Source organism: Nomascus leucogenys, chromosome 17, assembly GCF_006542625.1.
Source record: "Nomascus leucogenys isolate Asia chromosome 17, Asia_NLE_v1, whole genome shotgun sequence".
In the NCBI taxonomy this organism is placed as follows: Eukaryota; Metazoa; Chordata; class Mammalia; order Primates; family Hylobatidae; genus Nomascus; species Nomascus leucogenys.
Window position 1 is genome coordinate 91,390,041 of NC_044397.1, and position 24,163 is coordinate 91,414,203.

Here is a 24,163-nt window from a genome sequence, read left to right on the forward strand (position 1 = left end):
GGGCAACAAGAGCGAAACTTTGTCTCAAAAAAACAAAAAACAAACAAACAAAAACCCAAACAAAAAACAACAAAGGCCGGGCATGGTGGCTCACGCCTGTAATCCCAGCCCTTTGGGAGGCCGAGGTGGGCAGATCACGAGGTCAGGAGATCAAGACCATCCTGGCTAACACGGTGCAAACCCCGTCTCTACTAAAAATACAAAAAATTAGTGGGGCATGGTGGCAGGCGCCTGTAGTCCCAGCTACTCGGGAGGCTGAGGCAGAAGAATGGCGTGAACCCTGGAGGTGGAGCTTGCAGTGAGCCAAGATGGTGCCACTGCACTCCAGCCTCAGCAACAGAGCGAGACTCCGTCTCAAAAAAAAAAAAAAAGACTGTAAACAAAGAGGTAACAGGCTGAGACGAAATATCACAGAGGATGAAATACCAGACTATGTTAAAAAAAACCTACAGATCAGGCAAAGAAAAAAAAAGAAAATCCTGTAGAAAAAATAGGTAAAAAAAATAGGAATTGGCAAGTCATAGAAGAACTAAAATGGCAAACGAACAGAAAAAGATGTTCAGCTGCACCAAGAGTCAAGCAAAAATGGAAAGTAAAACAATATCAATTTTTTTTAATCCATCAGACTGGCAAAGTTAAAAGAAAATTAATCCCATAAAACTTGCAGTGATAGCAGAGAATGGGGAGGAAATTTCCACATATTGCCAGGAATGTACATCTGAGTTTCCCATCTGGCGCGCACTCTGGCCATGGCTCATGACGCTTTAGCAATGTGCTATTTTGTCCTAGAGGTGAACTCTTGCTTACTTGGCTGTCCCGGAGGAATGCATGTGTGCAGAGAAGCATGCGCAGGGACGCCCCCTACACCACTGAGGGGCACAGAGGTTGAGATAGTGGCAGGCTCTGTGGCTCACGCTTGTGATCCTAGCACATTGGGTGGCCAAAGCGAGAGAACTGCTCGAGACCAGGTCAAGACCAGCCCCGGCAACACAGTGAGACCCGGTCTCTACTAAAAATAAAATTAGGGAGGCTGAGATGGGCGGATCATCTGAGGTCAGGAGTTCAAGACCAGCCTGGCCAATATGGTGGAACCCTATCTCTACTAAAAACACAAAAAATTAGCTGGGCATGGTGGCAGGCACCTATAATCCCAGCTACTCGGGAGGCTGAGATAGAAGAACTGCTTGAACCCGGGAGACAAAGGTTAGAGTGAGCCGAGAGATGGCGCCACTGCTCTCCAGCATGGGTGACAGAGCAATACTCCCGTCTCTATATAAATAAATAATTTTTGTAAAAAAAGAGAGAAACCATATCATTGCATTATGAAGTATTATGTGGCAGTGAAAATACATGATGTGGATCTCTGGCTGTCACGATAGGATGTGTAGGTACAACAATGTCACATTGTGCACCTTCAGGATACGCAATTGCTGTCAAATGTCTCAAGATACAAATAAAAGGACAGGCCAGTTGAGGGGACTCACACCTGTATTCCAAGCGCTTCGAGAGGCCGAGGTTTGGAGGATCATTTGAGGCTAGGTCGTCAAGACCAGCCTGGGCAACACAGCAAAACCCAGTTTCTACAAAAAAAATTTGAAAATTAGGCCAGGCATGGTGGCTCACGCCTGTAATCCCGGCACTTCGGGAGGCTGAGGCAGGCGGATCACCTGAGGTCAGGAGTTCAAGACCAGCCTAGCCAACATGGTAAAACCCTGTTTATACTAAAAATACAAAAATTAGCCAGGTGTGGTAGCGTGTGCCTGTAATCCCAGCTACCTGGGAGGCTGAGGCAGAAGAATCACTGGAACCCGGGAGGTGGACGTTGCAGTGAGCTGAGATCGCACCACTGTACTCTAGCCTGGGCGACAGAGTGAGACTCCATCTCAAAAAAAAAATAAAAATAAAAAATTAGCCAGGCGTGGTGGCACATGCCTGTAGTCGCAGCTACTCGGGAAGGCTGAGGTGACAGGATCACCAGAGCCTGAGGTCAAGGCTGTGGTGAGCTGTGATTGTGCCACTGCACTCCAGTCTGGGTGACCTGCCTCAAAAAATAAATAAAGGCCAGATACATTAAAAAGAATGAAATACATCTAAATGTGGCGACATGGCACAAATCTGAGATAGCTAAGTACACATGTGTATAAACATGTGAGTGGAGCAGGGAAAGGCACTGAAGGGCCCCTAACATTGGAGATGGGCTCCCTCTGGGTAAAGGGGAAGGAGGGCTGCGGTTTCCATGCACAGATGGTGGCTCAGAAGGTCTGAGATGCCAGGTGACCAACGCCAGGCAGGGAAAGTAAACCTTTGTGAATTCTACTGTTGTTTTACAGCTAAACTTGCTCCCTTAAGCATAAGTTTCCCAAGGGTAAAAACATGGTGAATTTCTCTTATACCTAACACAAAATTATTCATGAAGTAACCTCTGAAAACAACACTGTTTAATCAGACATGCCACTTTTTACCTCTTTGGGACAAAGCGAAGGACAAAATATTGAGCATCAAGACTTTACCAGAAATGGAAGTGCCCTAGGTCACCGGAGGCTCCCTCCCTCCTAATGAGAGAAGCTGGATGGGGAGAGACCCTTTTATTTTCAGAAAGGAAAAGTCTAGCAGAGCTGAAACCTAAAAGCAAAGGCAGCCGGCTGCTCACCTTGGGGGCCTGTGGAGTCTTTGGTTTCTGGAAGAACCTCGTGATTTCGGCCTTCTCTGCTTTAATGCGCTGTGATGTTAAGAGACGGTGATGAGAAAGAGGAGAGGAAGAGAAACAGTACGTGTTGCAAAACATGCAAAGGCCCCCGGAACCGAACGTCAAGCATTTTAGCTTGAAGGCACTACTGTGATTTTTAGCTCTCAAAACCCACAGACCCGCAACCGAGCCAGCCAATCTCAAAATGTTCGAGTCGCCCTTGCAGGTAGAAGTGCCAGGACTGCAGGGCCAGTAGGCATGTGACAGGCCAGCACTGGGAATAAGCAACAAGAACGCATCTAGACAGACTCGCCCTCCCTGTGGGCGCCATTTGGTTTCCCCAAACCAAGAGAATATTAGGTGATGGCTATGGCAAGAATTTCACTTTGGGCATCTGCTTCTCCAACGGGCTGGGATGGGGAAGCTCTGTGGGAAATGCTCTACCTTCTCTTCTTCTCTTAACCGTTTCTCTTCTTCCTTTTTTCTTTTTTCCTCAAGTTTAGCCCTGTGAGACAGCAAATGGACATTTCAGCCGACTCTTTGCTTTGGCTCTGGAAGGGACTGCAGCACTCAACTGTTAGTATATGGCAAGTATTTCATTTTACATTAAATGAATATAAGTTATTTTCATGTGTACTATAAGGCTTTTACATAGGTCTTCACAATAAAAATTGAAAAGAGTCAATAAAATTCTTCCTGTGACTAGAATATATATAAAAAACTTTAGCCAGTCAGAGCACAATTAGCACAGACAAAACCCACAATCCTGCGATGCAAATGCCTAAGTTAGTTGGGAACCGGAAGGACGGTCACAGCAGAGACAAGGGGCCCAGGGTGAGTTGGACGTGGGGGAGCACTAAAGAGCAGGGAGCTGCTTTCCACCGCTCCCACGTTGGGGCCCCACGGGCACCTCACGCAGGAGAAATGGTAAGGAACTGAAGGGAGCCGCCATCTGCCTGCGAAGTAGAAAGGCCCCATCAGAGTGGCCAGGAGTGGAATCCAGCAGCAGGGAGGCGGGCCCAGCATGGCCTCCGAGGGCACTCACTCCAGGGCTTCCTGCCTCTCCTTGCGCCGCTCCTCCTTGAGCCGCTGCTTCTCCGCCTTCTCCTTCTCATCCTTCTCCCGCTTCTCCCGCCTCTCCTTTTCCTTAAGCTCCTTCTCTTCCTCCTTCTTCCTCTTGGCCTCCTCCTTGGCCCGCTTGGCCTCCTCTTTCAGCTTCTCCTTTTCTTCCCTTTCTGCGCGTAACTTGAGCTGCTTGCCCAGACGTTCCTGATCCTACAAGACAGTGTGGCAAGTGACAGGTGGCCCTCCCTCCAACTCCCAGGAGGAAGCTCGGTTCACAGCATGGAGGACAGCAGGGCCTGGACGGGATGAACGGAATTGAGGGACCAAGGCTAGGCATGGTGGCTCACGCCTGTAATTCCAGCACTTTGGGAGGCTGAGGTGGGTAGATCACCTGAGGTCAGGAGTTTGAGACCAGCCTGGTCAACAGGGTGATACCCTGTCTCTACTAAAAATACAAAAATTGGCTGGGCGCGGTGGTTCATGCCTGTAATCCCAGCACTTTGGGAGGCCGAGGCGAGTGGATCACCTGAGGTCAGGAGTTTGACACCAGCCTGGCCAAGATGGTGAAACCCCATCTCTGCTAAAAAAATATATATATAAAAAAAACTAGCCAGGCGCAGTGGGCGCCTGTAATCCCAGCTACTTGGGAGACTGAGGCAGGAGAATTCTTGAACCCAGGAGACAGAGGTTGCAGTGAGCCAACACAGTGCCACTGCACTCCAGCCTCGGCAACAGAGTGAGACTCCATCTTAAAAAAAAAAAAAAAATTAGCCAGGCGTGGTGGCGAGGTACCTGTGGTCCCAGCTACTCAGGAGGCTGGGGCAGAAGCACTTGAACCAGGAGATGTAGGGTGCAGTGAGCTGAGGTCACACCACTGCACTCCAGCCTGGGCAACTAAGTGAGACTCAGTTAAAAAAACAAATGAATAAATAAGAATTCAGAGACCAGCTCCAAGAGGAGCCTCCAGTCAACAACTTTACACAGAAGTGATTTTATTTTTTTTGAGACGAAGTCTACTCTGTCGCCCATGGTGGAATGCAGTGGTGCAGTCATAGCTGGCTACAGCCTCGACCTGCCAGGCTCAAGTGATCCTCCCACCTCAGGCTCCTGAGTAGCAGGGGCTATAAGCACATGCCACTATACCCAGCTATTTTTATATTTTTCCTAGAGATGGGGTTTTGCTGTGTTGCCCAGGCTGGTCTTGAACACCTGGCCTCAAACAATCCCTCTGCCTTAGCCTCCCAAAGTGTTGGAATTATAGGCGTGAGCCACAGCACCCAGCCACAGAAGTGATTTTCATAATCCATTATGCTTCCTTCCATCATGAGAAAAATGTTAAGAATTAGCCCTGGCTGGGCGCGGTGGCTCACGGTTGTAATCCCAGCACTTTGGGAGGCCGAGGTGGGCGGATCACGAGGTCAGGAGATCGAGACCACGGTGAAACCCCATCTCTACTAAAAATACAAAAAAAAAAAAAAATTAGCTGGGTGTAGTGGCAGGCGCCTGTAGTCCCAGCTACTCGGAGAGGCTGAGGCAGGAGAATGGCGTGAACCCGGGAGGCGGAGCTTGCAGTGAGCCGAGATTGCGCCACTGCACTCCAGCCTGGGCGACAGAGCGAGACTCCTTCTCAAAAAAAAAAAAAAAAAAAGAATTAGCCCTGTATCCCGGTACTTGTGGGCAATTCAATATAAGATTCATTTAAAACACAATCCTGCTGGGCGCAGGGGGCTCACACCTATAATCCCAGCACTTTGGGTGGCCGAGGCAGACAAATTGCTTGAGGCCAGGAGTTTGAGACCAGCCTGGCCAACAAGGTGAAACCCCAACTCTAACAAAAATACAAAAAAATTAGCTGAATGTGGTGGCGCACACCTATAGTCCCAGCTACTCAGGAGTCTGAGGCATAAGAATCGCTTAAATCCACAAGGCAGTTCAAGATCACGCCACGGCACTGCAGCCTGGGTGACAGAGCAAGACTCTGTCTGAAAAACAAAATAAAAAAACTTTCTTTCTTTATTTGGAGAGAGTCTCATTCCAGTGCCCAGGCTGGAGGGAGTGCAGCAATGCTATCTTGGCTCACTGCAACCTCTGTCCTGGGCTAAAAGCAATTCTCCTGCCTTAGCCTCCTGAGTAGCTGGGACCACAGGCACCCGTCACCACACCTGGCTAATTTTTGTAGAGATGGAGTCTCACTATGTTGCCCAGACTGATCTTAAACTCCTGCGCTCAAGCAATCTGTCCACCTCAGCCTCCCAAAGTGCTACGATTACAGGCATGACCCATTGCAACCAGCCCAGGAATTCTTTTTCTTTTTAGTAGAGACATTACGTTGCCCAGGCTTGTCTCAAACTCCTAGGCTCAAGAAATCCTCCCACTTTGACCTCCCAAAGTGTGGGATTATGGGGGTGAGCCACTACGCCCAGCCTTGTTTCAAATTCTTTAAGGAAGTAACACTTCATCACTACGTTCCTCATTCCAAAGACCTGGCAGTGGCCCGGGACACTCAGTCACTACATAATCTGAAGTTCAATGTTAAACATGCTCAGCCAGGCGCAGTGGCTCCCACCTGTAATCCCAGCACTTTGGGAGACCGAGGCAGGCGGATTACTTGAGGTCAGGAGTTTGAGACCAGCCTGGCCAACATGGTGAAACCCAGTCTCTACTAAAAATACAAAAATTAGCTGGGCATGGTGGCACACGCCTGTAATCCCAGCTTCTTGGGAGACTGAGGCAGGAGAATCGCTCGAACTTGGGAGGCGGAGGTTGCAGGGAGCCGAGATCACGCTGCTGCACTCCAGCATGGGCAACAGAGCGAGGCTCCATCTCAAAATAAAAAAAAACGCTCACCTGCCCGGCTCCACGGGTGCCCGCTCCTAACATTGCATAAGGACCGCCTCTCATCCAATATGGGCTTCCCAGGTGTCTGGAGCCTGACAGCTCAGCTTTCAGTTTGGGTTAGGAGTATCTGCCCTTGTCTCTAAGGAAATATTCTAAATGTGTTCCAATACATCTCTGGTAGCTTTAACAAAAGCCACAGAGACATGGCCTGGAAGATGTCTGATGTGCATTTTCTGCCAGTGTCCTGTGTGACTGCATTTGACATACGAGACATGAGGAAGGTGACTGTCTGGACTGAACAAGGAGACTATAAACATAACTGGGTGGAGAAGAGTCTCCCACCCTGTTGTTAAGCAGGAAATAGAAGGCTTCTAGAAACTGCAGGTGAATCAGATTTCTTCAGCCGCAGTTGGATATTTTCTCCGCCCCCCAACCCAGTGTGCGGGACTCAGAGGTTCCAATGAGCTTAAAAAGTGCTCTTGTTCCAAAGAATGAGATGAACTGTAAAAATAAAAATCAGGCCGGGCGTGGTGACTCACACCTGTAGTCCCAGCACGTTGGGAAGCCAAGGTGGGTGGATCACCTGAAGTCAGGAGTTTGAGACCAGCCTGACAAACATGGTGAAACCCTGTCTCTACTAAAAATACAAAAAATTAGCCAGGCGTGGTGGTGTGTGCTTATATTCCCAGCTACTCGAGAGGCTGAGGCAGGAGAATCGCTTGAACCCGGGAGGTGGAGGCTGCAGTGAGCCGAGATTGCACCACTACACTCCAGCCCGGGCAACAGAGTGAGACTCCGTCTCAATAAAAAAAAAAGTAATAAAATAAAAATCAACCCCAAATCTGACCCACAAAAACTCAGTGCAGCCGTCAGGAAGCTCAGGAAATGCCTAGTGAACATCAGGGAGCTCAGGAAACACTCAGTAAATGCAGAGCCCATGGTCACCAGGCCCCTCCTGTGAGCTGGCACTGCATAGGCAAAGCCCAGAGGCCTCCCCTGGAGTTTTGGTTTGTTTCGGTATAACATGATGTTCAATTTCTCTAACCTTTAAGCAATAAGTAAAAAGCCCCCTGTGGCCAGGCGTAGTGACTCAGGCCTGTAATCCTAGCACTTCGGGAGGCCGAGACGGGCAGACTGCCTGAGCTCAGGAGTTTGAGACCAGCCTGGGCGACATAGTGAAACCCCATCTCTACTAAAATACAAAAAAAAAAAAAAAAAAAATTAGCTAGGCGGGGCGGCATGTACCTGTAGTCCCAGCCACTCGGGAGGCTGAGGCAGAAGAATTGCTTGAACCTGGCAGGCAGAGGTTGCAGTGAGCTGAGATCACGCCACTGCATTTCAGTCTGGCAACAGTGCAAGACTCCGTCCCAAAAACAAAACAAAACAAAAGCCCCCTGCATTGCTGTGTGGAAAATGTGGTGATGCCCCCCACAGAATAGGAGACTTAGCAGAGAGTCACTAAAGGATAATCACCCATCGAGTGTAGGGGCTATTCAGATGTTATAGCACTTAGGAATAAGTGGAACTTCAATCCCTATAAGAGACAGGACTGGCTGGGAGCGGTGGCTCACACCTGTAATCCGAGCATCTTGGGAGGCCGAGGCAGGCGGATCACGAGGTCAGGAAATCGAGACCATCCTGGCTAACACAGTGAAACCTCGTCTCTACTAAAAATACAAAAAATTAGCCGGGCGTGGTGGCAGGTGCCTGTAGTCCCAACTACTCGGGAGGCTGAGGCAGGAGAATGGCGTGAACCCGGGAGGCGGAGCTTGCAGTGAGCCAAGATCACACCACTGCACTCCAGCCTGGGTGACACAGCGAGGCTCCATCTCAAAAAAAAAAAAAAAAAGAGACAGGACTACGAGGAAATGGACTGGGTTTTTGGAAGGTAATTTGAAGCTATAATGGGATGCTGAATCATTAAGACAGTGGTAGTACTACTGGTAAAAGCTTAGAAAAGGCCATACACAAAACATGAGGACTCACTCAGCAAAGCAAAAAATGACACAATCCACAAACCATGAAGTCCAAGTACTTAAAATGAAGCAGGAATCAAAATGAAGGTCAGAGAAGGCTGGGGAAAATGTAAAAACTGGACCAAAGGAACTCCAAAGGGCTTTGCTTACTATTTAATGCAAAAAGCACAGCAGGTTAATTTTCTATTTCAGGGAAAATGTCTTACTCTTTGCAGTCTGAGCTTGTTCTTCTTTGTAGGGCCTTTGACGAATTTCTTAGTTATCTGAAACAGAAGACGTTTATCTTTAAACACGGGTTATTTCAATTGCTTCGAGAAAAAGAGAAACCTTTCCAGGTGATCAGTTTTTCCACCAACAGAACCAAAATGTCATAGTAGGGTCACAAACTCCAGTAAGCGTGCACACATGTATGTAACTGGGATTAGATAACAAGGGAGACTATGGAGGCAGATAAAGAAATGAGTGAAGCACGCCATTCACAAGAAAAACAAGGCAAGCTCAGAAATAAAGGTAACAGACAAGGCTGGGCACAGTGGCTCACGCCTGTAATCCCAGCACTTTGGGAGGCCGAAGTGGGCGGATCATTTGAGGTCAGGAGTTTGAGACCACCCTGGGCAACGTGGCAAAACCCCATCTCTACTAAAAATATAAAAATCAGCCGGGCGTGGTGGCGGTTGCCTGTAATCCCACCTACTCAGGAGGCTGAGACAGAAGAATCGCTTGAACCCAGGAGGAGGTTGCAGTGAGCCGAGATCGCGCCACTGCACTCCTGCCTGGGCAACAGGGTGAGACTCTGTCTTAAAAAAAAATAAAAAGCAATAGACAGCTGGCCTGGGCAACAGGGAGAGGATGGATTTGTAGCAAATGAGAGAGGACCCGCCTGTCCAAAGGGGATGGAGCTCTTATAGGAATATAGGTCCCTGCTTGCTGGTCCTTCCAATTTCTCCAGGAGAAGCTGATATTGGGAATTTCCTGTGAATTTTTTTTAGGTGTTTAAAAATAGACACAGACAGGCACAGTGGCTCATGCCTGTAATCCCAACACTTTGGGAGGTCAAGGTGGGAGGATCACTTGAGCCCAGGAGTTCAAGACCAGCCTGGGCAACAAAGCAAGACCCTGTGTCTAAAAAAACCTTTTAATTAGTTGGGTGTTGCGGTGCACATCTGTAGTCCCAGCTACTCAGGAGTCTGGGGTGGGAGGATCATCTGAGCCCAGGAGGTTGAGGCTGCACTGAGCTGTCCAACCTGGGTGACAGAATGAGACTGTTGGAAAAAAAAAAAAAAGATACTAAATTAATCAAATAAAAGATGTCTCCAGGCTGGTTTCCTGTGCACCACTAATTTACATTCTGTCTAGCTCAACTCTGCTTTTTATTTTTATTTTATTTTTGAGATGAAGTCTCACTCCTGTCACAGAGGCTGAAGTGCAGTGAGTGCCACGATCTCGGCTCACTGCAACCTCTACCTCCCAAGTTCAAGCGATTCTCCTGCCTCAGCCTCTCAAGTAGCTGGGATTATAGGCATGTGCCACCACACCCGGCTAATTTTTGTATTTTTAGTAGAGATGGGGTTTCACCATGTTGGTCAGGCTGGTCTCGAACTCCTGACCCCAGGTGATCCACCCGCCTCGGCCTCCCAAAATGCTAGGATTACAGGTGTGAGCCACCGCGCCCAGCCAACTCTGCTTTTTAGAATGTGGAGTGAAAGCTTAAGACAAAAGAGAAACTTGCTGGGGTTGTCTAGGACCTCTACATTCTAGGACACAATATTTTCTATCACCTACCTTCAAACTGAGCATGAGCTACTAGGAATTACCAATAGGATCCATGGTGTGACTCACCATCCACCTAAATGGTCCCAGGGAGGAAGACGAACAGGGAGTCTGGACTTTGGCCTAAGCTATCTCCCACTGGGGCAGGGAATCCTGAAAACCAAACTAGTAGAAGTGAAGAGCAATGGGAAGAGAGGCTTAAGAGTGGGAAGAAATAATTCTCCGGGTTCACTGCAGACTTGCAGTGTAAGACTGAAGTTGAATTGAAAAACCAAAGGCCCATTTTCCTGGCATTGGTCTGATGGGTCAACAAAATTATGTAAGTGATTTATTTTTTATTTTTTTGAGACGGAGTCTTGCTCTGTCGCCCAGGCTGGAGTGCAGTGGCGCCATCTCGGCTCACTGTAAGCTCCGCCTCCCAGGTTCAAGCGATTCTCCTGCCTCAGTCTGCCCAGTAGCTGGGACTATAGGCGCCCACCACCATGCCTGGCTAATTTTTTTGTATTTTTAGTAAACATAGGGTTTCACCATGTTAGCCAGGGTGGTCTCGATCTCCTTGACCTCGTGATCCGCCCGCCTCGGCCTCCCAAAGTGCTGGGATTAAAGGCGTGAGCCACCGCGTCTAGCCAACAGTGATTTCTTTTTCTGGGAAAGCTGAACCCCTGACTAGGACCTCTCACAGAATAAAAGCTTCAGATGAATGAGCTCAAGACAGCCTTTCCACCTGGGTCCCACTGAGTCCTTTCTGGACTAAACCTTTCTTTAGGGAAAGGCCGAGCCATTGTGAGAAGGCTGCCTGTGTTGGCAGGAGCTCCTTCACCACCGAGATCAGGCCAGAGTGTTCAGTCTTTGCTGAGAATGTGGCAACAGAAATGCCAGCCCGAGGCAGCCTCACCAAATGCTGCAGAAAAAGCATCTGTTTCTCCAGCATCCACTCTGCCTGCCAAGGCTGTGTGCCTCACCCCACTCTGAGGGATTTCACTGCAGAATGTGGGAGGCACAGCTCTCCGGGACTGCCCTTTGTGTTCAGAGATTATAATATGGAATGTGGTTTTGGGGAACTCAGTTCCTTAGTCTCCCATACCTGAAGCTCAGCTGCAGAATCTCCTGCCTCTTAAAATGCTCCCACTCTGCTGTGAGTCCAGGGATAATAGACTTGATGTGACCGGCAAGAGCCCGCTCAGTAATATCCAACAACCAAAACAGAGCAATTACTGCTTAATTTAAAACTGGTATCTTTTTTGTTTTGCCAAACATTCAGATGGACCTTGAGGTCTGACAGAACTTTATCTTCTTGAAATTTGACCCAAGTGTTTATAGATCTCACTCTCAAAATTCTATGCAACACTCCCACATTCTACCCAGCTGGAGCCCGGTCAGACAGCACCCTCGACTGCCAAAAACGTGATCCAGGATCCCAGAAGGAAGTGAAAACACAAAAACCGACAATCCCAAGGAGTCGCGACAGAGCTCACTATGTTTGGGCATGAAAATTCCTGCACCCTTTCTCAGATAATCCTCTCAGAGCCTATGGACTCTGATTTTATACTAAACGGTATCTAATTTCTAAGCCCAGACCAGATAAGCGGCTAAAACCTAACAGCAGGGGAGCGGAGGCGGGGGGAAAAGAGAAAACCTCCAATTGGCCCAAGCATGAGAGAGTGCAAGCTGGGAAATTAAGAACGCACACATTGCCTGGAGCTAAGGCCACTTGTAGAAGGAAGCTCAAGGGAACACTCATTTTGTGAAAGCCAAGCACAGAAACAACAGAACTGAGAAGACAGCTCTGTAACCTACAGCATGTCCACACCATGGGATATCATGCAGCAGTTAAAAAGAGCTCCATCTTTCCATCCCAATATAAAAAACATCTAAGACACCCTTGAGTAACAAAGACAGATATTTACAGTATATGTCATACACAAGGAAATAAAATGATACTGGGTGTTTCCTAGAGAGCTCTCTGGAAATGCAGGACAGAAAAACACAAGGTGATGATGATGATGATAATGGCAACCTCCTGGGAGAACAGAGGGCTTCAAGGTTTCCATTCTTTTTCCTTTTTGTTTTTTTTTTTGAGACAGGGTCTGGCTGTTGCACAGTGGTGCAAGCATGACTCACCGTAACCTCTGCCTCCTTGGCTCAAGTGATCCTTCCACCTCAGCCTCCCAAGGAGCTGGGACTACAGGTGTGCACCCCCATGCCCCGCTAATTTTTGTATTTTTTGTACAGACGGAGTTTCACCATGTTGGTCAAGCTGGTTTCGAACTCCTAGGCTTATGCGATCCTCCCACCTCGGCTTCCCAAAGTGCTGGGATTACAGGCATGAGCCACCGCACCTAGACCAGTGTTTCTTTTAAACATGGAGAATTTATCACAAATGTAATTTCAAGTATATGGAAAGAAGTTCCAGCAATCTGGGCACAGAAGCAAGCCAAGGATTCCAGTAACACAACTGCACCAACACGATCATTTGTGGAATAATCATCTCGATCACTAACAGAAGAGGCTAAATTACAAGTCTGACTGCAAACTTCAGAAATGGTTCTTCCCCACATGGTAGAAAACTCTAATACTAAAAAGGAACACTTCAGCTATTCAAAGGACCCTGGGAGTATCTAAAGGGGGATCTTTCTAAATCATTGTTTTTCTAAAGCGAGATTCTCCAGATCCTGCAGTACTAAAACAACAACAAAAACCAAAACAAACAAAAACACGCCATGAAGCTCCCTGCAAAGGGACAGCAGGATCTGTATCAGAAGAAACTCCCACTTTCTTTTATTTTAAAGAAGAAAAAATAAAGAAGGCAAGTCAGCCCACAAAGTACAGTGGCAATGACTGCCCCGCAACTCTCAATGCAGATTTCACTGTACCAACTCAAGGAAGAACAGACCTGAGTGACAAGCACACAGATTACACGGCAGTGCGAAACAATCTGCAAGCTTCCCACCAACTCACCCCTGCAATCTGGAAAGAGCTGCTGGTAGGGAGGTAAAGTGCAAAAACAGTTTATTCCCCAGAGTAACAGGGGTTGTGGACAGGGGGTGGCTTGGACCTCACGGCAAGGAAAGGTGTTAAGAGTTAGGTACCAACTGGCTGGGCGCGGTGGCTCACGCCTGTAATCTCAGCACTTTGGGAGGCCGAGGCGGGCAGATCATGAGGTCAGGAGTTCGAGACCAGCCTGTCCAACATGGTGAAACCCCATCTCCACTAAAAATACAAAAATTAGCTGGGCCTGGTGGCGCGTGCCTGTAAACTCAGTTACTTGGGAGGTTGAGACAGGAGAATCGCTTGAACCCAGGAGGCAGAGGTTGCAGGAGCCAAGATCACGCCATCGCACTCCAACCTGGGCAACAGAGTGAGATTCCGTCTCAAAAAAAAAAATAAATAAATAAAAGAGGTACCAACTATGAAGCAAACCAACCAACCCAGAAATGCAGGACTCCTTAAAGGTTCGGAGGTAAAGTAGGGGTTGGGGATGGAGTGTCTCGGGGGTTGGGGGTGGAGTCTCTCCCAGCCGGGATCTCAGGGAGCCCTGCCATCAGGGCATGCGGAGGCCTCCTGATAATCACTTCCCTCATAGCTTCGGTGACTGACAGGCCCTCTGGGGGTGGTTGTGGCCACTTTCTGCCATAGGCTCTGGGCCAGTAAACTATCTGAAAAGTTGGGATAATACTGCCTTCGAGTGCATCCCAAAACCTCGAGCCTGTGTTCAGAACAAGATCTAGCATCTTAAATGCAGGGTTTCCTAAATGTCGCACACTGGGTTCATGTGCTCAGTTGTTTTAGAAAGTGGGCAGGATTGTGTCACCATGATGCCCAACGAGGGGACTTCCCAGTTTGCAGAGTAAGCTGTGGACATGGAAACAAACTTAATGGAAACATGTGCTTGTGTCCTGTTCTTTTTTTTTTTTTTTTTTTTGAGATGGAGTTTTGCTCGTTACCCAGGCTGGAGTGCAATGGCACGATCTCAGGTCACTGCAACCTCTGCCTCCCAGGTTCAAGTGATTCTCCTGCCTCAGCCTCCGGAGTAGCTGGGATTACAGGCATGCGCCACCACACACAGCTAATTTCTTGTATTTTTAGTAGAGACGGGGTTTCTCCATGATGGTCAGCCTGGTCTTGAACTCTCGACCTTAGGTGATCCACCCACCTGGGCGTCCCAAAGTGCTGGGATTACAGGTGTGAGCCACCGCGCCCAGCCATGTGTCCTGTTCTTGCTAAATGGCTCACATCACAGGACAAAATTTTGCAAAGCGGCAGCAGCCTGGAAGAAATTCAAGTGATCGAATGTACACTACAGGATGGCCAACGGGGAGAGACTTCAACTCTGATTTTGGGAGATTGAGTGGTGGCTTAGGTAGAAGTTGAAATGTGTACATGCCAGTCTGGCACATTTAGTAACTTAGAAGAGGGTACTAGGCTTAGTACCTGAGTGATAAAATAATCTGTACGACAAACCCCCATGACAAGAGTTTACCTATATAACAAACCAGCACATATAAAAAAAAAAAGTAGAAGACTGGGGCAGTGGCTCATGCCTGTAATCCCAGCACTTTGGGAGGCCGAGGCGAGCGGATCACCTGAGGTCAGAAGTTTGAGACCAGCCTGGCCAACATGGTGAAACTCGTCTCTACTGAAAAAATACAAAAATTAGCCAGGCGTGGTGGTGGTGGGCACCTGTAATCCCAGCTACTCAGAGGCTGAGGCAGGAAAATCGCTTGAACCCAGAAGGCGGAGGTTGCAGTAGGCTGAGATCACGCCACTGTACTCCAGCCTGGGCGACAGGGTGAGCCCATGTCTCAAAAAAAAAAAGATTTGCTCCATTTTTACAACATTTCATAAACCTTTTGCCTCTTCTCAGGTGAAAGACAAGAAATGAAGTCATTCAGAAAAATAAATCATCTTGGCCAAGCATGATGGCTCACGCCTATAATCCCAGCAACTTGAGAGGCCAAGGCGGGTGGATCACCTGAGGTCAGGAGTTCGAGACCAACCTGGCCATCATGGCAAAACCCCATCTCTACCAAAAATACAAAAATTAGCTGGGCATGGTGGCGGGTGCCTCTAATCTCAGCTACTTGAGAGGGTGAGGCAGGAGAATTGCTTGAACCCAGGAGGCGGAGGTTGCAGTGAGCTGAGATGGCACCACTGCACTCCAGCCTGGGTGACAGAACAAGACTCTGTCTCAAAAATAAACAAATAAATAAATGGTTCCTTAGAGCTCAACATCCCGAAAGCGAACAAGGTTGGTGGTTTATGATCCAGGTGGTCTACTGTACCTGCTTAGAGGTAGAGATTAAATGACCCATCTCAGGATCTACTCTCATATAAAGACCCAACATGAACAAAAAGTGCTACAAAACCAAAAACATAAAAAGGCACTGTCTCTTCTGGTTCTACATACTTAAGATAAAAAGTAAAAAATTATAAAATCAAAAAAGACACCACTAAACACACCCTAGGACTCGTGACTGATTTTATCAGTTTGGTCCCTAAGACCCTAAGGACACCATTGTGCTAATAAAAAACCAATAACAGAGACAGACCATGCAAAAGTCCCCCTTATGGGGTCCTTAAAAATGGTTCCAGATGGGGTCTCCGTCTGTTACCCAGGCTGGAGCGCAGCGGTGTGATCACAGCTTGCTGCAGCCTCCAACTCCTCAGCTCAAGTGATCCTCTTGCCTCAGCTTCCCAGGTGGCTGGGACTACAGGCATGTAGTCCACCATGCCTGGATAATTTTTAAAATTTTTTTTGCAGGGCTGGGTGCAGTGGCTCACGCCTGTAATTCCAGCACTTTGAGAGGCCAAGACAGGCAGATCACTAGAGGTCAGGAATTCAAGACCAGCCTGGCCAAGATAGTGAAACCCTGTCTCTACTAAAAATATAAAAATTAGCCAAGTGGGGTGATGCGCACCTGTAATCCCAGCTATTAGGGATGCCGAGGCAGGAGACTCGCTTGAACCTGGGAGGTGGAGGTTGCAGGGAGCTGAGATCATGCCACTGAACTCCAGCCTGGGTGATAGAGTGACTCTGTCAAATAAAAATAATTTTTTTTCACAGAGATGGTGTCTACGTTGCCCAGGTTGGTTTTGAAGTGATCTGCAAGCGATCCTCCCACCTCGGCCTCTCAAAGTGCTGGGATGACAGGCATGAGCCACTGTGCATGGCCCCAGGTAAGGTTTTTAAGATGAGTGGCTGTGCTGACCCTACAGAATTCTCCATGTCATGCTTCCTGCCGTCTCACTGCCACTTCAGTGCTCAGTGCCTCTGTAACCCCGTCCCTACAGTTCTATGCTTGGACAGGAAGGGCACAGAGAGAAAGCTGGACCTGGAATCTGATGTGAGGGGTTACAGTGCCGGCTCAGATCCTAATTCCCTAAAATGGCTAAGCTATCACTGATTAGATGGGAACAACGAAGGCAAAACAGTAGGGTGTTATCCACACAGTACACCAGGTACACTGTTGATGAATTAAGTCCCAGGCGCATCACAACGAATGCAGAACTCAACACTGTGAGTTTTGATACCAGGAAGAACTCCGTGTAGAGTCCCAGGACCCAGCCCCGCTCACTTCGCCACAAACCACCTGGGTGACCCGGTGGAGACTGATAGCACTCTGAGATCCGTAAGCACTGATGTGCAGGGACTCCATGGGAGATACTCACTCTGCGGACGGGCGTGGAGGTGGGGAAGGGACTGGTACTGCTGTGCGGCTTTGGGGGAGCAGGTGGCCCCTCGGGTGAGCTGGTGGAAGAGGGAGAGCTCAGGGACGAATGGCTGAGTACAGAGTCTTCTTCGGGGCAAGATTCCAGCACCTCGCTCTCAGGGGTCATGCTCTTGCCTTGGGGTGTGGCTGGAGGGGACTTGATTTGGGGTGGTCTCACAGCCAAGATGTCCTGCAAGACCACCATGGGCACCTTCCCTTTGAACAGGATGCCCCCAGCTTCACTCCAACTGTCCTGCTCCTTTCTGGGGCACATTCTCGGGCCACTTGTCAGCTCCGGGCAGCTCCGTGGCGAACATTCCTGGGAGTCGTGTCTCCTCCCTGCACCTCCACAGCCGACACCCTCCTCCTCTATTTTGCAAGGAATGTCTGAAAGGATCTCTCCAGGAAATGCCAACTTGTCGTTCTGAATGGCCTTCAACAACCCCTGCTGATCCCCAGTGTCTTCTCGCTCGCCATTTACTGCCTCTCTGGAGGGAGAGGCTTCAGAATTTAGTTTATTGTGGTCCACAAGACTGTCTGGCTGCTCATTCGAATCCTCTGTCAAATCAATGATGACTGTGCTCTGGCCAATACTGGTTTCGATTCTATTTCTTAAAAAGTTATCTAAGGGACCCTTCCCGTTGACAAGTTTCGGTCTAAAGTCTATGTCAGAACCCATATGACAGTTGTTTTCCAAGGTGTCCAAAGAGGCCTCTAAATCGGGGCTTTTACTTTGCACAGAAGTACCCTGATCGTCTGACATGTCATCGGCTTTCCCCTTTGGGACAAGATTCAGGCGCTTAAACGGCAGACGGGCTTAAACAAAGACAGAAAGCCATCTTTAGTGAACGTTTAAAGTTACAACCACTCATGAGCTTGAAAATTACTGACTTGTTGGGACACGCGGGTGGGGGATAATTTTAAAGTTTAAAAAGGGACTATCTGGGCCAGGCGTGGTGGCTCACGCCTGTAATCCCAGCACTTTGGGAAGGCCAAGGCAGGCAGATCACAAGGTCAGCAGTTCGAGACCAGCCAGACCAAAATGGTGAAACCCTGTCTCTTCTAAAACTACAAAAATTAGCCAGGCCATGGTGGCACGTGCCTGTACTCTCAGCTACTCAGGAGGCTGAGGCAGGAGAATCGCTTGAACCCGGGAGGCAGAGGTTGCAGTGAGCTGAGATCCCTGGGCGGTGAGTAGCCTGGGCAACAGAGCCAGACTCCCTCTCAAAAAAAACAAAAAAGGAAAAAAAGAAAAAAAAAAAAGCCGGGTGTGAGAGGCCAAGGCAGGAGGATCACAAGGTCAGGAGATTGAGACCATCCTGGCTAACACGGTGAAACCCCGTCTCTACTAAAAGTACAAAAAATTAGCCGGGCGTGGGGGCAGGCGCCTGTATTCCCAGCTACTTAGGAGACTGAGGCAGGAGAATGGTGTGAACCCGGGGGGTGGAGCCTGCAGTGAGCCGAGATCACGCCACTGCACTCCAGCCTGGGCGACCCGAGTGAAACTCTTAAAAAAAAAAAAAAAAAAAAAAGACGGGGCAGGGGCTATCTGAAGCCAGGTACACTGACTCACATCTATAATCCCAGCACTTTGGGAGGCTGAGGCAGGAGGATTACTTGAGCCCAGGAGGTAGAGGCTGCAGTGAGCTATGATGGTGCAACTACACCGCAGCCTGGGTAAAAGAGACCTTGTCTCAGAAAAGAGTGGGTGGGGGTGCTATCTTTTCATTCTATCCTTTTCTTTTTTTTTTTTTTTGAGACGGAGTCTTGCTCTGTCGCCCAGGCTGGAGTGCAGTGGCGCGATCTCAGCTCACTGCAAGCTCCGCCTCCCAGGTTCATGCCATTCTCCTGCCTCAGTCTCTGGAGCAGCTGGGACTACAGGCGCCTGCCCCCACGCCCGGCTAATTTTTTTGTACTTTTAGTAGAGACGGGGTTTCACCGTGTTAGCCAGGATGGTCTCGATCTCCTGACCTTGTGATCCGCCCGCCTCAGCCTCCCAAAGTGCTGGGATTACAGGCTTGAGCCACCACGCCCGGCCCATTCTATCCTTTTCTAACAACCTAATTTTACTTATTTTTTTTTTTCTTTTGGAGACAGTTTTGCTCATCACCCACGTTGGAGTGCAATGGCGCCATCTCAGCTCACTGCAACCTCCACCTCCTGGGTGCAAGCTATTCTCCTGCCTCAGCTTCTCAAGTAGCTGGGATTACAGGCATGCACCACTACACCCAGCTAATTTTTGTATTTTTAGTAGAGACGGAGTTTCGCCACGTTGGCTAGGCTGGTCTCAAACTCCTGACCTCAGGTGATCTACCCACCTCCACCTCCCAAGATGCTGGGATTACAGGTGTGAGTCACCATGCCCCGCTTCAACATCCTAATTAAAAAAAAAAAACAGCCAGGCGCGGTGGCTCACGCTTGTAATCCCAGCACTTTGGGAGGCCGAGGTGGGCGGATCACGAGGTCAGGAGATCGAGACCACGGTGAAACCCTGTCTCTACTAAAAATACAAAAAATTTGCTGGGCGCAGTGGCGGGCGCCTGTAGTCCCAGCTACTCGGGAGGCTGAGGCGGGAGAATGGCGTGAACCCGGTAGGCGGAGCTTGCAGTGAGCCGAGATCGCGCCACTGCACTCCAGCCTGGGCACACAGCGAGACTCCATCTCAAAAAAAAAAAAAAAAAAAAATCCTGACAAGCCTTTTAGCAGAGCCATCGCCAGGATTTCAAGAGACATTTGTTTACTTCAGATCCAGTTCATATTCCAAATTTATTTATAATGGGTGAAAATCTCATTTGATAATAACTGCATCTGGTTCTCAAGTAGAAAATACACAGACACATTTGTGGACAGGGTTTTTTTTTTTTTTTTCTCCTGGCTTCAGCATCCCAGGCTCTGTTAGGCTTTTCTCATCAATCAAACTGTTCTCCCTGAGCCTGCCAGGCTTCAGGCTGGTTAGGAGGGACACAGAAACATTTTGGGGAGTGAACTTCCCAAGGAACCTATGTTCACTTACTTCAATGCCAATGCATCTTTTATTAACTATTTCATCATGTAATAGACCAAATAAAAACCTGTTTTTTTTGGGGGGGTTAGGGGGGGTTGTTTTGAGACAGTCTTGCTCTGTCACCAGGCTGGAGTGCAGTGGCACACCCTTGGCTCACTGCAACCTCTTCCTCCGGGTTCAAACAATTCTCTTGCCTTGGCCTCCCGAGTAGCTGGGATCACAGGTGCCCCCCACCATGCCCAGCTATTTTGTATTTTAGTAGAGGCGGGGTTTCACCATGTTGGCCAGGCTGGTCTCAAACTCCTGAGCTCAGACAATCCGCCCACCTTAGCTACCCAAAGTGCTAGGATTATAGGTGTGAACCCAGCGTCTGGCTTCCCCTTTTTTTTCTTTTAAGAGACAGAGTCTTACTCTGTCATCCAGGCTGAAGGCAGTGGTGTGCTTATAACTCACTGCAGCCTTGAACTCCTGGACTCAAGCAATCCTCCCATCCCAGCCTCTCAAATAGCTGGTTTTACAGGTATGCACCACTGCACCCAGCCCGTTTGAAAAACCCAAAACTGTAATTTCTAAAAATACAATCTGGGCCGGGCACGGTGGCTCACACCTGTAATCCCAGCACTTTGAAAGGCCGAGGCGAGGGGATCACAAGGTCAGGAGATCGAGACCATCCTGGCCAACATAGTGAAACCCCGTCTCTACTAAAAATACAAAAATTAGCTGGGTGTGGTGGCACGCACCTGTAATCCCAGCTACTTGGGAGGCTGAGGCAGGAGAATTGCTTGAACCCGGGAGGCGGAGGTTGCAGTGAGCCGAGATTGCGCCACTGCACTCCAGCCTGGGCAACAGAACGAAACTCCATCTCAAATAAAAAAAAAAATTACAATCCAACCGCTCATCTGGCCCAAGGGTGAATGCACTCCCCGTTTTACACAGAAGGATTTGGGAGCATTTACCTTCCAGGACAACAGTGGTTCTCTGCAGGGGCAGTTCCACCTCCCAGGGGACATCAGCCATGTATAGAGATATTTTTGGTTGTTACGACTTGGAGGATGCACTTACTGGCATCCAGTGGGAAGAGGCCAGGGATGCTGCTAAGCTCCCTACAACATACAGGAGAGCTCCCCAGCTGCAAGTTACAAAATGCCAATTGTGCATAAGTGGAGGCCTCGGGGTTTACTTGTGGGAACCCCACGAGACATTACTGTGTGAAAAGCATTTTCCCAGCTTCCTGGTCTGAAGAAGGACTGTTTCTCTCCCCTCTAGCTCCAGGCTTCCACTGAGGTCTCCAACAAGAGACAAGGAAGACTATAAACTACGAACAACTCTTTAACCCATTTCCAAATAATTACCTTGTATTAACTTCTTAACTGGAAAAGCTGGTCTATCTTTGCAATCCATGGCTGCAAATAAAAGTGTCAAAGGGTAAATTGTTAAATGTTGCAGATAATCAAGTTAGCAAATACATATGTAGAGCCAATTATGTACAAGGTGGAGGCAATTCTGACTCCTCTGTCCTCGGGGGCCATTTGGCACAGTCTAGAGATGTTTTTGGTTGTCATGATGCAGGGAGGGCTCGAAGGGATGCTATTCACATCCAGTGGGTAGAGGCCACGGATTCTGCTAAATGTCCCACAATGCAATGCACAGCACAGCACACCACAATGAAGAATTATATGGGCCAAAAAAAAATTTTTTTTTTTTTTTTTTTTGAGACAGAGTCTTGCTCTGTCGACCAGGCTGGAGTGCAATGGCACAGTCTCAGCTCACTGCAACCTCCACCTCCCGGGTTCAAGCGATTCTCCTGCCTCACCCTCTCAAGTAGCTGGGACTACAGGCGCGCGCCACCACACTCGGCTAATTTTTGTATTTTTAGCAGAGACGGGGTTTCACCATGTTAGCCAGAATGGTCTTGAACTCCTGACCTCGTGATCTGCCTGCCTCGGCCTCCCAAAGCGCTGGCCACGGTGCCTGGCCTCAAAATGTTAATAGGTTCAGAAATCCTACCCTAGACACTGTCATGTTTTGTTTCATTTTCTTTGTGGCATTTAATCTGAAACTTTCGTGTTTATTACGTCTCTCCGGAAACAAAATGCCAACTGCATGACAGCACGAAGACTTGTTCCATGCTGCACCTATGGTACCTGATTAGGGTCTGGAATAAATAAGAAAGCCAACTAAGAGAGTAACAGCAACTGTTTCATGAAATGAAAGTGGAATGAGTAGAAGTAGGGACGAGAGAAAACATCGGATTACCTATTCCATTCACATGATCCCCAAACATCTTCCTCCAACCCAAGCCCGCACACCACCACCAAATCTGTAAAATTAGAAAAGGGATCCTTTTCTTTTTAAAGAGAATTCATGAAGGTACCACAATTTAAAGCACTTTGAGCTTGCCAGGCAGGAGCTGAAGTGCTGTCAAGAGATGATAAGACAGAATATTTTCCTGCAAAAAAAATCTCAAGAAAACCATCTAATAATATCAAAGCAGATGCAGCAGTGACCACAAATAGAACCGAGTCTTTAGGTAAATACCTTAAACAGAGTAAGTTTAGGAAGCTCACACTTACCAGGAGATCTGGCTTGGAAAAACCTAGTTTAGTTATTTTGGTTAATCTACATATGTTTTGTAAGCATTACATAAAAGTGAGTATTTTTTAAAAGCAGACTGGGGCTTCCTGAAAAACTCCATCGTCCATACATGAAACCACCCCTCACCCACCGCCCCAAGCTTAGTGAATAAGAAAAGGTACTGAGAAAATTCATGTTTCCTTTCTAGCCACTTCAAAGAAATACAGTATCATTCTCAAGTTTCCAGTTACCAAAAGACATGGATTTCTACCCCGACTGAAGGATATGATTTTTAGTCACTTAACTTTATTTTCAAGACGATCACAAAGATCTATTTGTGTGGCTTTGAGTCACTAGCTTTGGTGCAAGTGAAACAGAAACAACCTCATTAAAAACAGGACCCCCCTCATTAAAAAATCCTGTATATAAAACGGGACACTCCCAATCCAGATACACATGATTAACACATATGTGTGTATAAAGTTACTAACTGCTCTTTATTCTGCGATTACATCCTTTCTAATTTTATTTGGGACTGAAAATATACTTTCCTTTCATGATAGTATGGTCCTAGTGAGTAGCAATTTTTTTTTTAAGTTAAATATCCTGGCCAGGCATGGTAGCTCATGCCTGTAATCCCAGCACTTTGGGAGGCCAAGGCAGGTGGATTACCTGAGGCCAGGTGTTCGAGACCAGCCTGCCCAACATGGTGAAACGCCAGCTCTACTAAAAAATACAAAAATTAGCCAGACATGGTGGTGCAGGCCTGTAATCCCAGCTACTCGGGAGACTGAGGCAGAAGAATCTCTTAAACCAGAGACAGAGGTTGCAGTGAGCCGGGATCCTGCCACTGCACTCCAGCCTGGGCAACAGAGCAAGACTCAGTCTCAAAATAAATAAATAAACAAACAAACAAAAGTTAAACATCCTGACTTAAAACATCACAGCTCCACGACAGTACCAACTTTACATTAATTTTATGTCTCCGTGAAATCCCAAAGGCAAGAAGGAACTACAGCCATGATTTTCAGCCAAGGGGGAATCTGCCGCATAGGGGACACAGGGCAATGGTATTTCTGGTTGTTACTAAGGCATGGGGAGAGGGGCTGCTAACGGCCTGCAAAAGGCGGAGGCCAGGGATGATGCTTAACACCCTGCAGTGCCGTGCCCAGGACGGCAACAAATATCAACACTGTTGAGGCTGAGAAACTGGACTGGCGTCCATTCTAGCCCTTCATTCGTTCACGTTATTTACTGAGCACCTACTAGGTGCCAAAGCGTAATGCCAAGTGCTGCCAAAACGTTATGTAATGCAGAGTCCAGCAAGGGAGAGGGACAGTCTTCCTTGGTTCACCCTCCCACGTTTCAGGAGGCCTGTGGTGGGCTCCAAAGACCCCATTCCAAGACACAGGGAGGAGGAAGTCACGGTGCATATGAGGAAGGAGCAAGAACTCGGGAGTCCCACCCTCCTGGCCATCTCTACCATCTGGGCCTCTTCTTACCCGGGCTTGCCCCGACCCGCAGAGGCATTGGTACCGGT

At 48.2% G+C, this 24,163-nt stretch overlaps 1 protein-coding gene across 1 annotated transcript in view; it reads right to left on the reverse strand.

The window, feature by feature from the left end:
- The window catches only part of CHAF1A (chromatin assembly factor 1 subunit A), a 40,206-nt gene that overhangs the window by 15,430 nt on the left and 613 nt on the right, over positions 1-24,163 (reverse strand). Inside the window, exons 2-7 of the mRNA XM_030796778.1 lie at positions 21,402-21,452; positions 17,005-17,861; positions 8,772-8,828; positions 3,732-3,961; positions 3,131-3,191; positions 2,651-2,719 (exon numbers count right to left, since the gene is read on the reverse strand). Coding sequence (XP_030652638.1) covers positions 2,651-2,719; positions 3,131-3,191; positions 3,732-3,961; positions 8,772-8,828; positions 17,005-17,861; positions 21,402-21,452 — 1,325 coding nt within the window. The remainder of the gene's footprint in view (positions 1-2,650; positions 2,720-3,130; positions 3,192-3,731; positions 3,962-8,771; positions 8,829-17,004; positions 17,862-21,401; positions 21,453-24,163) is intronic.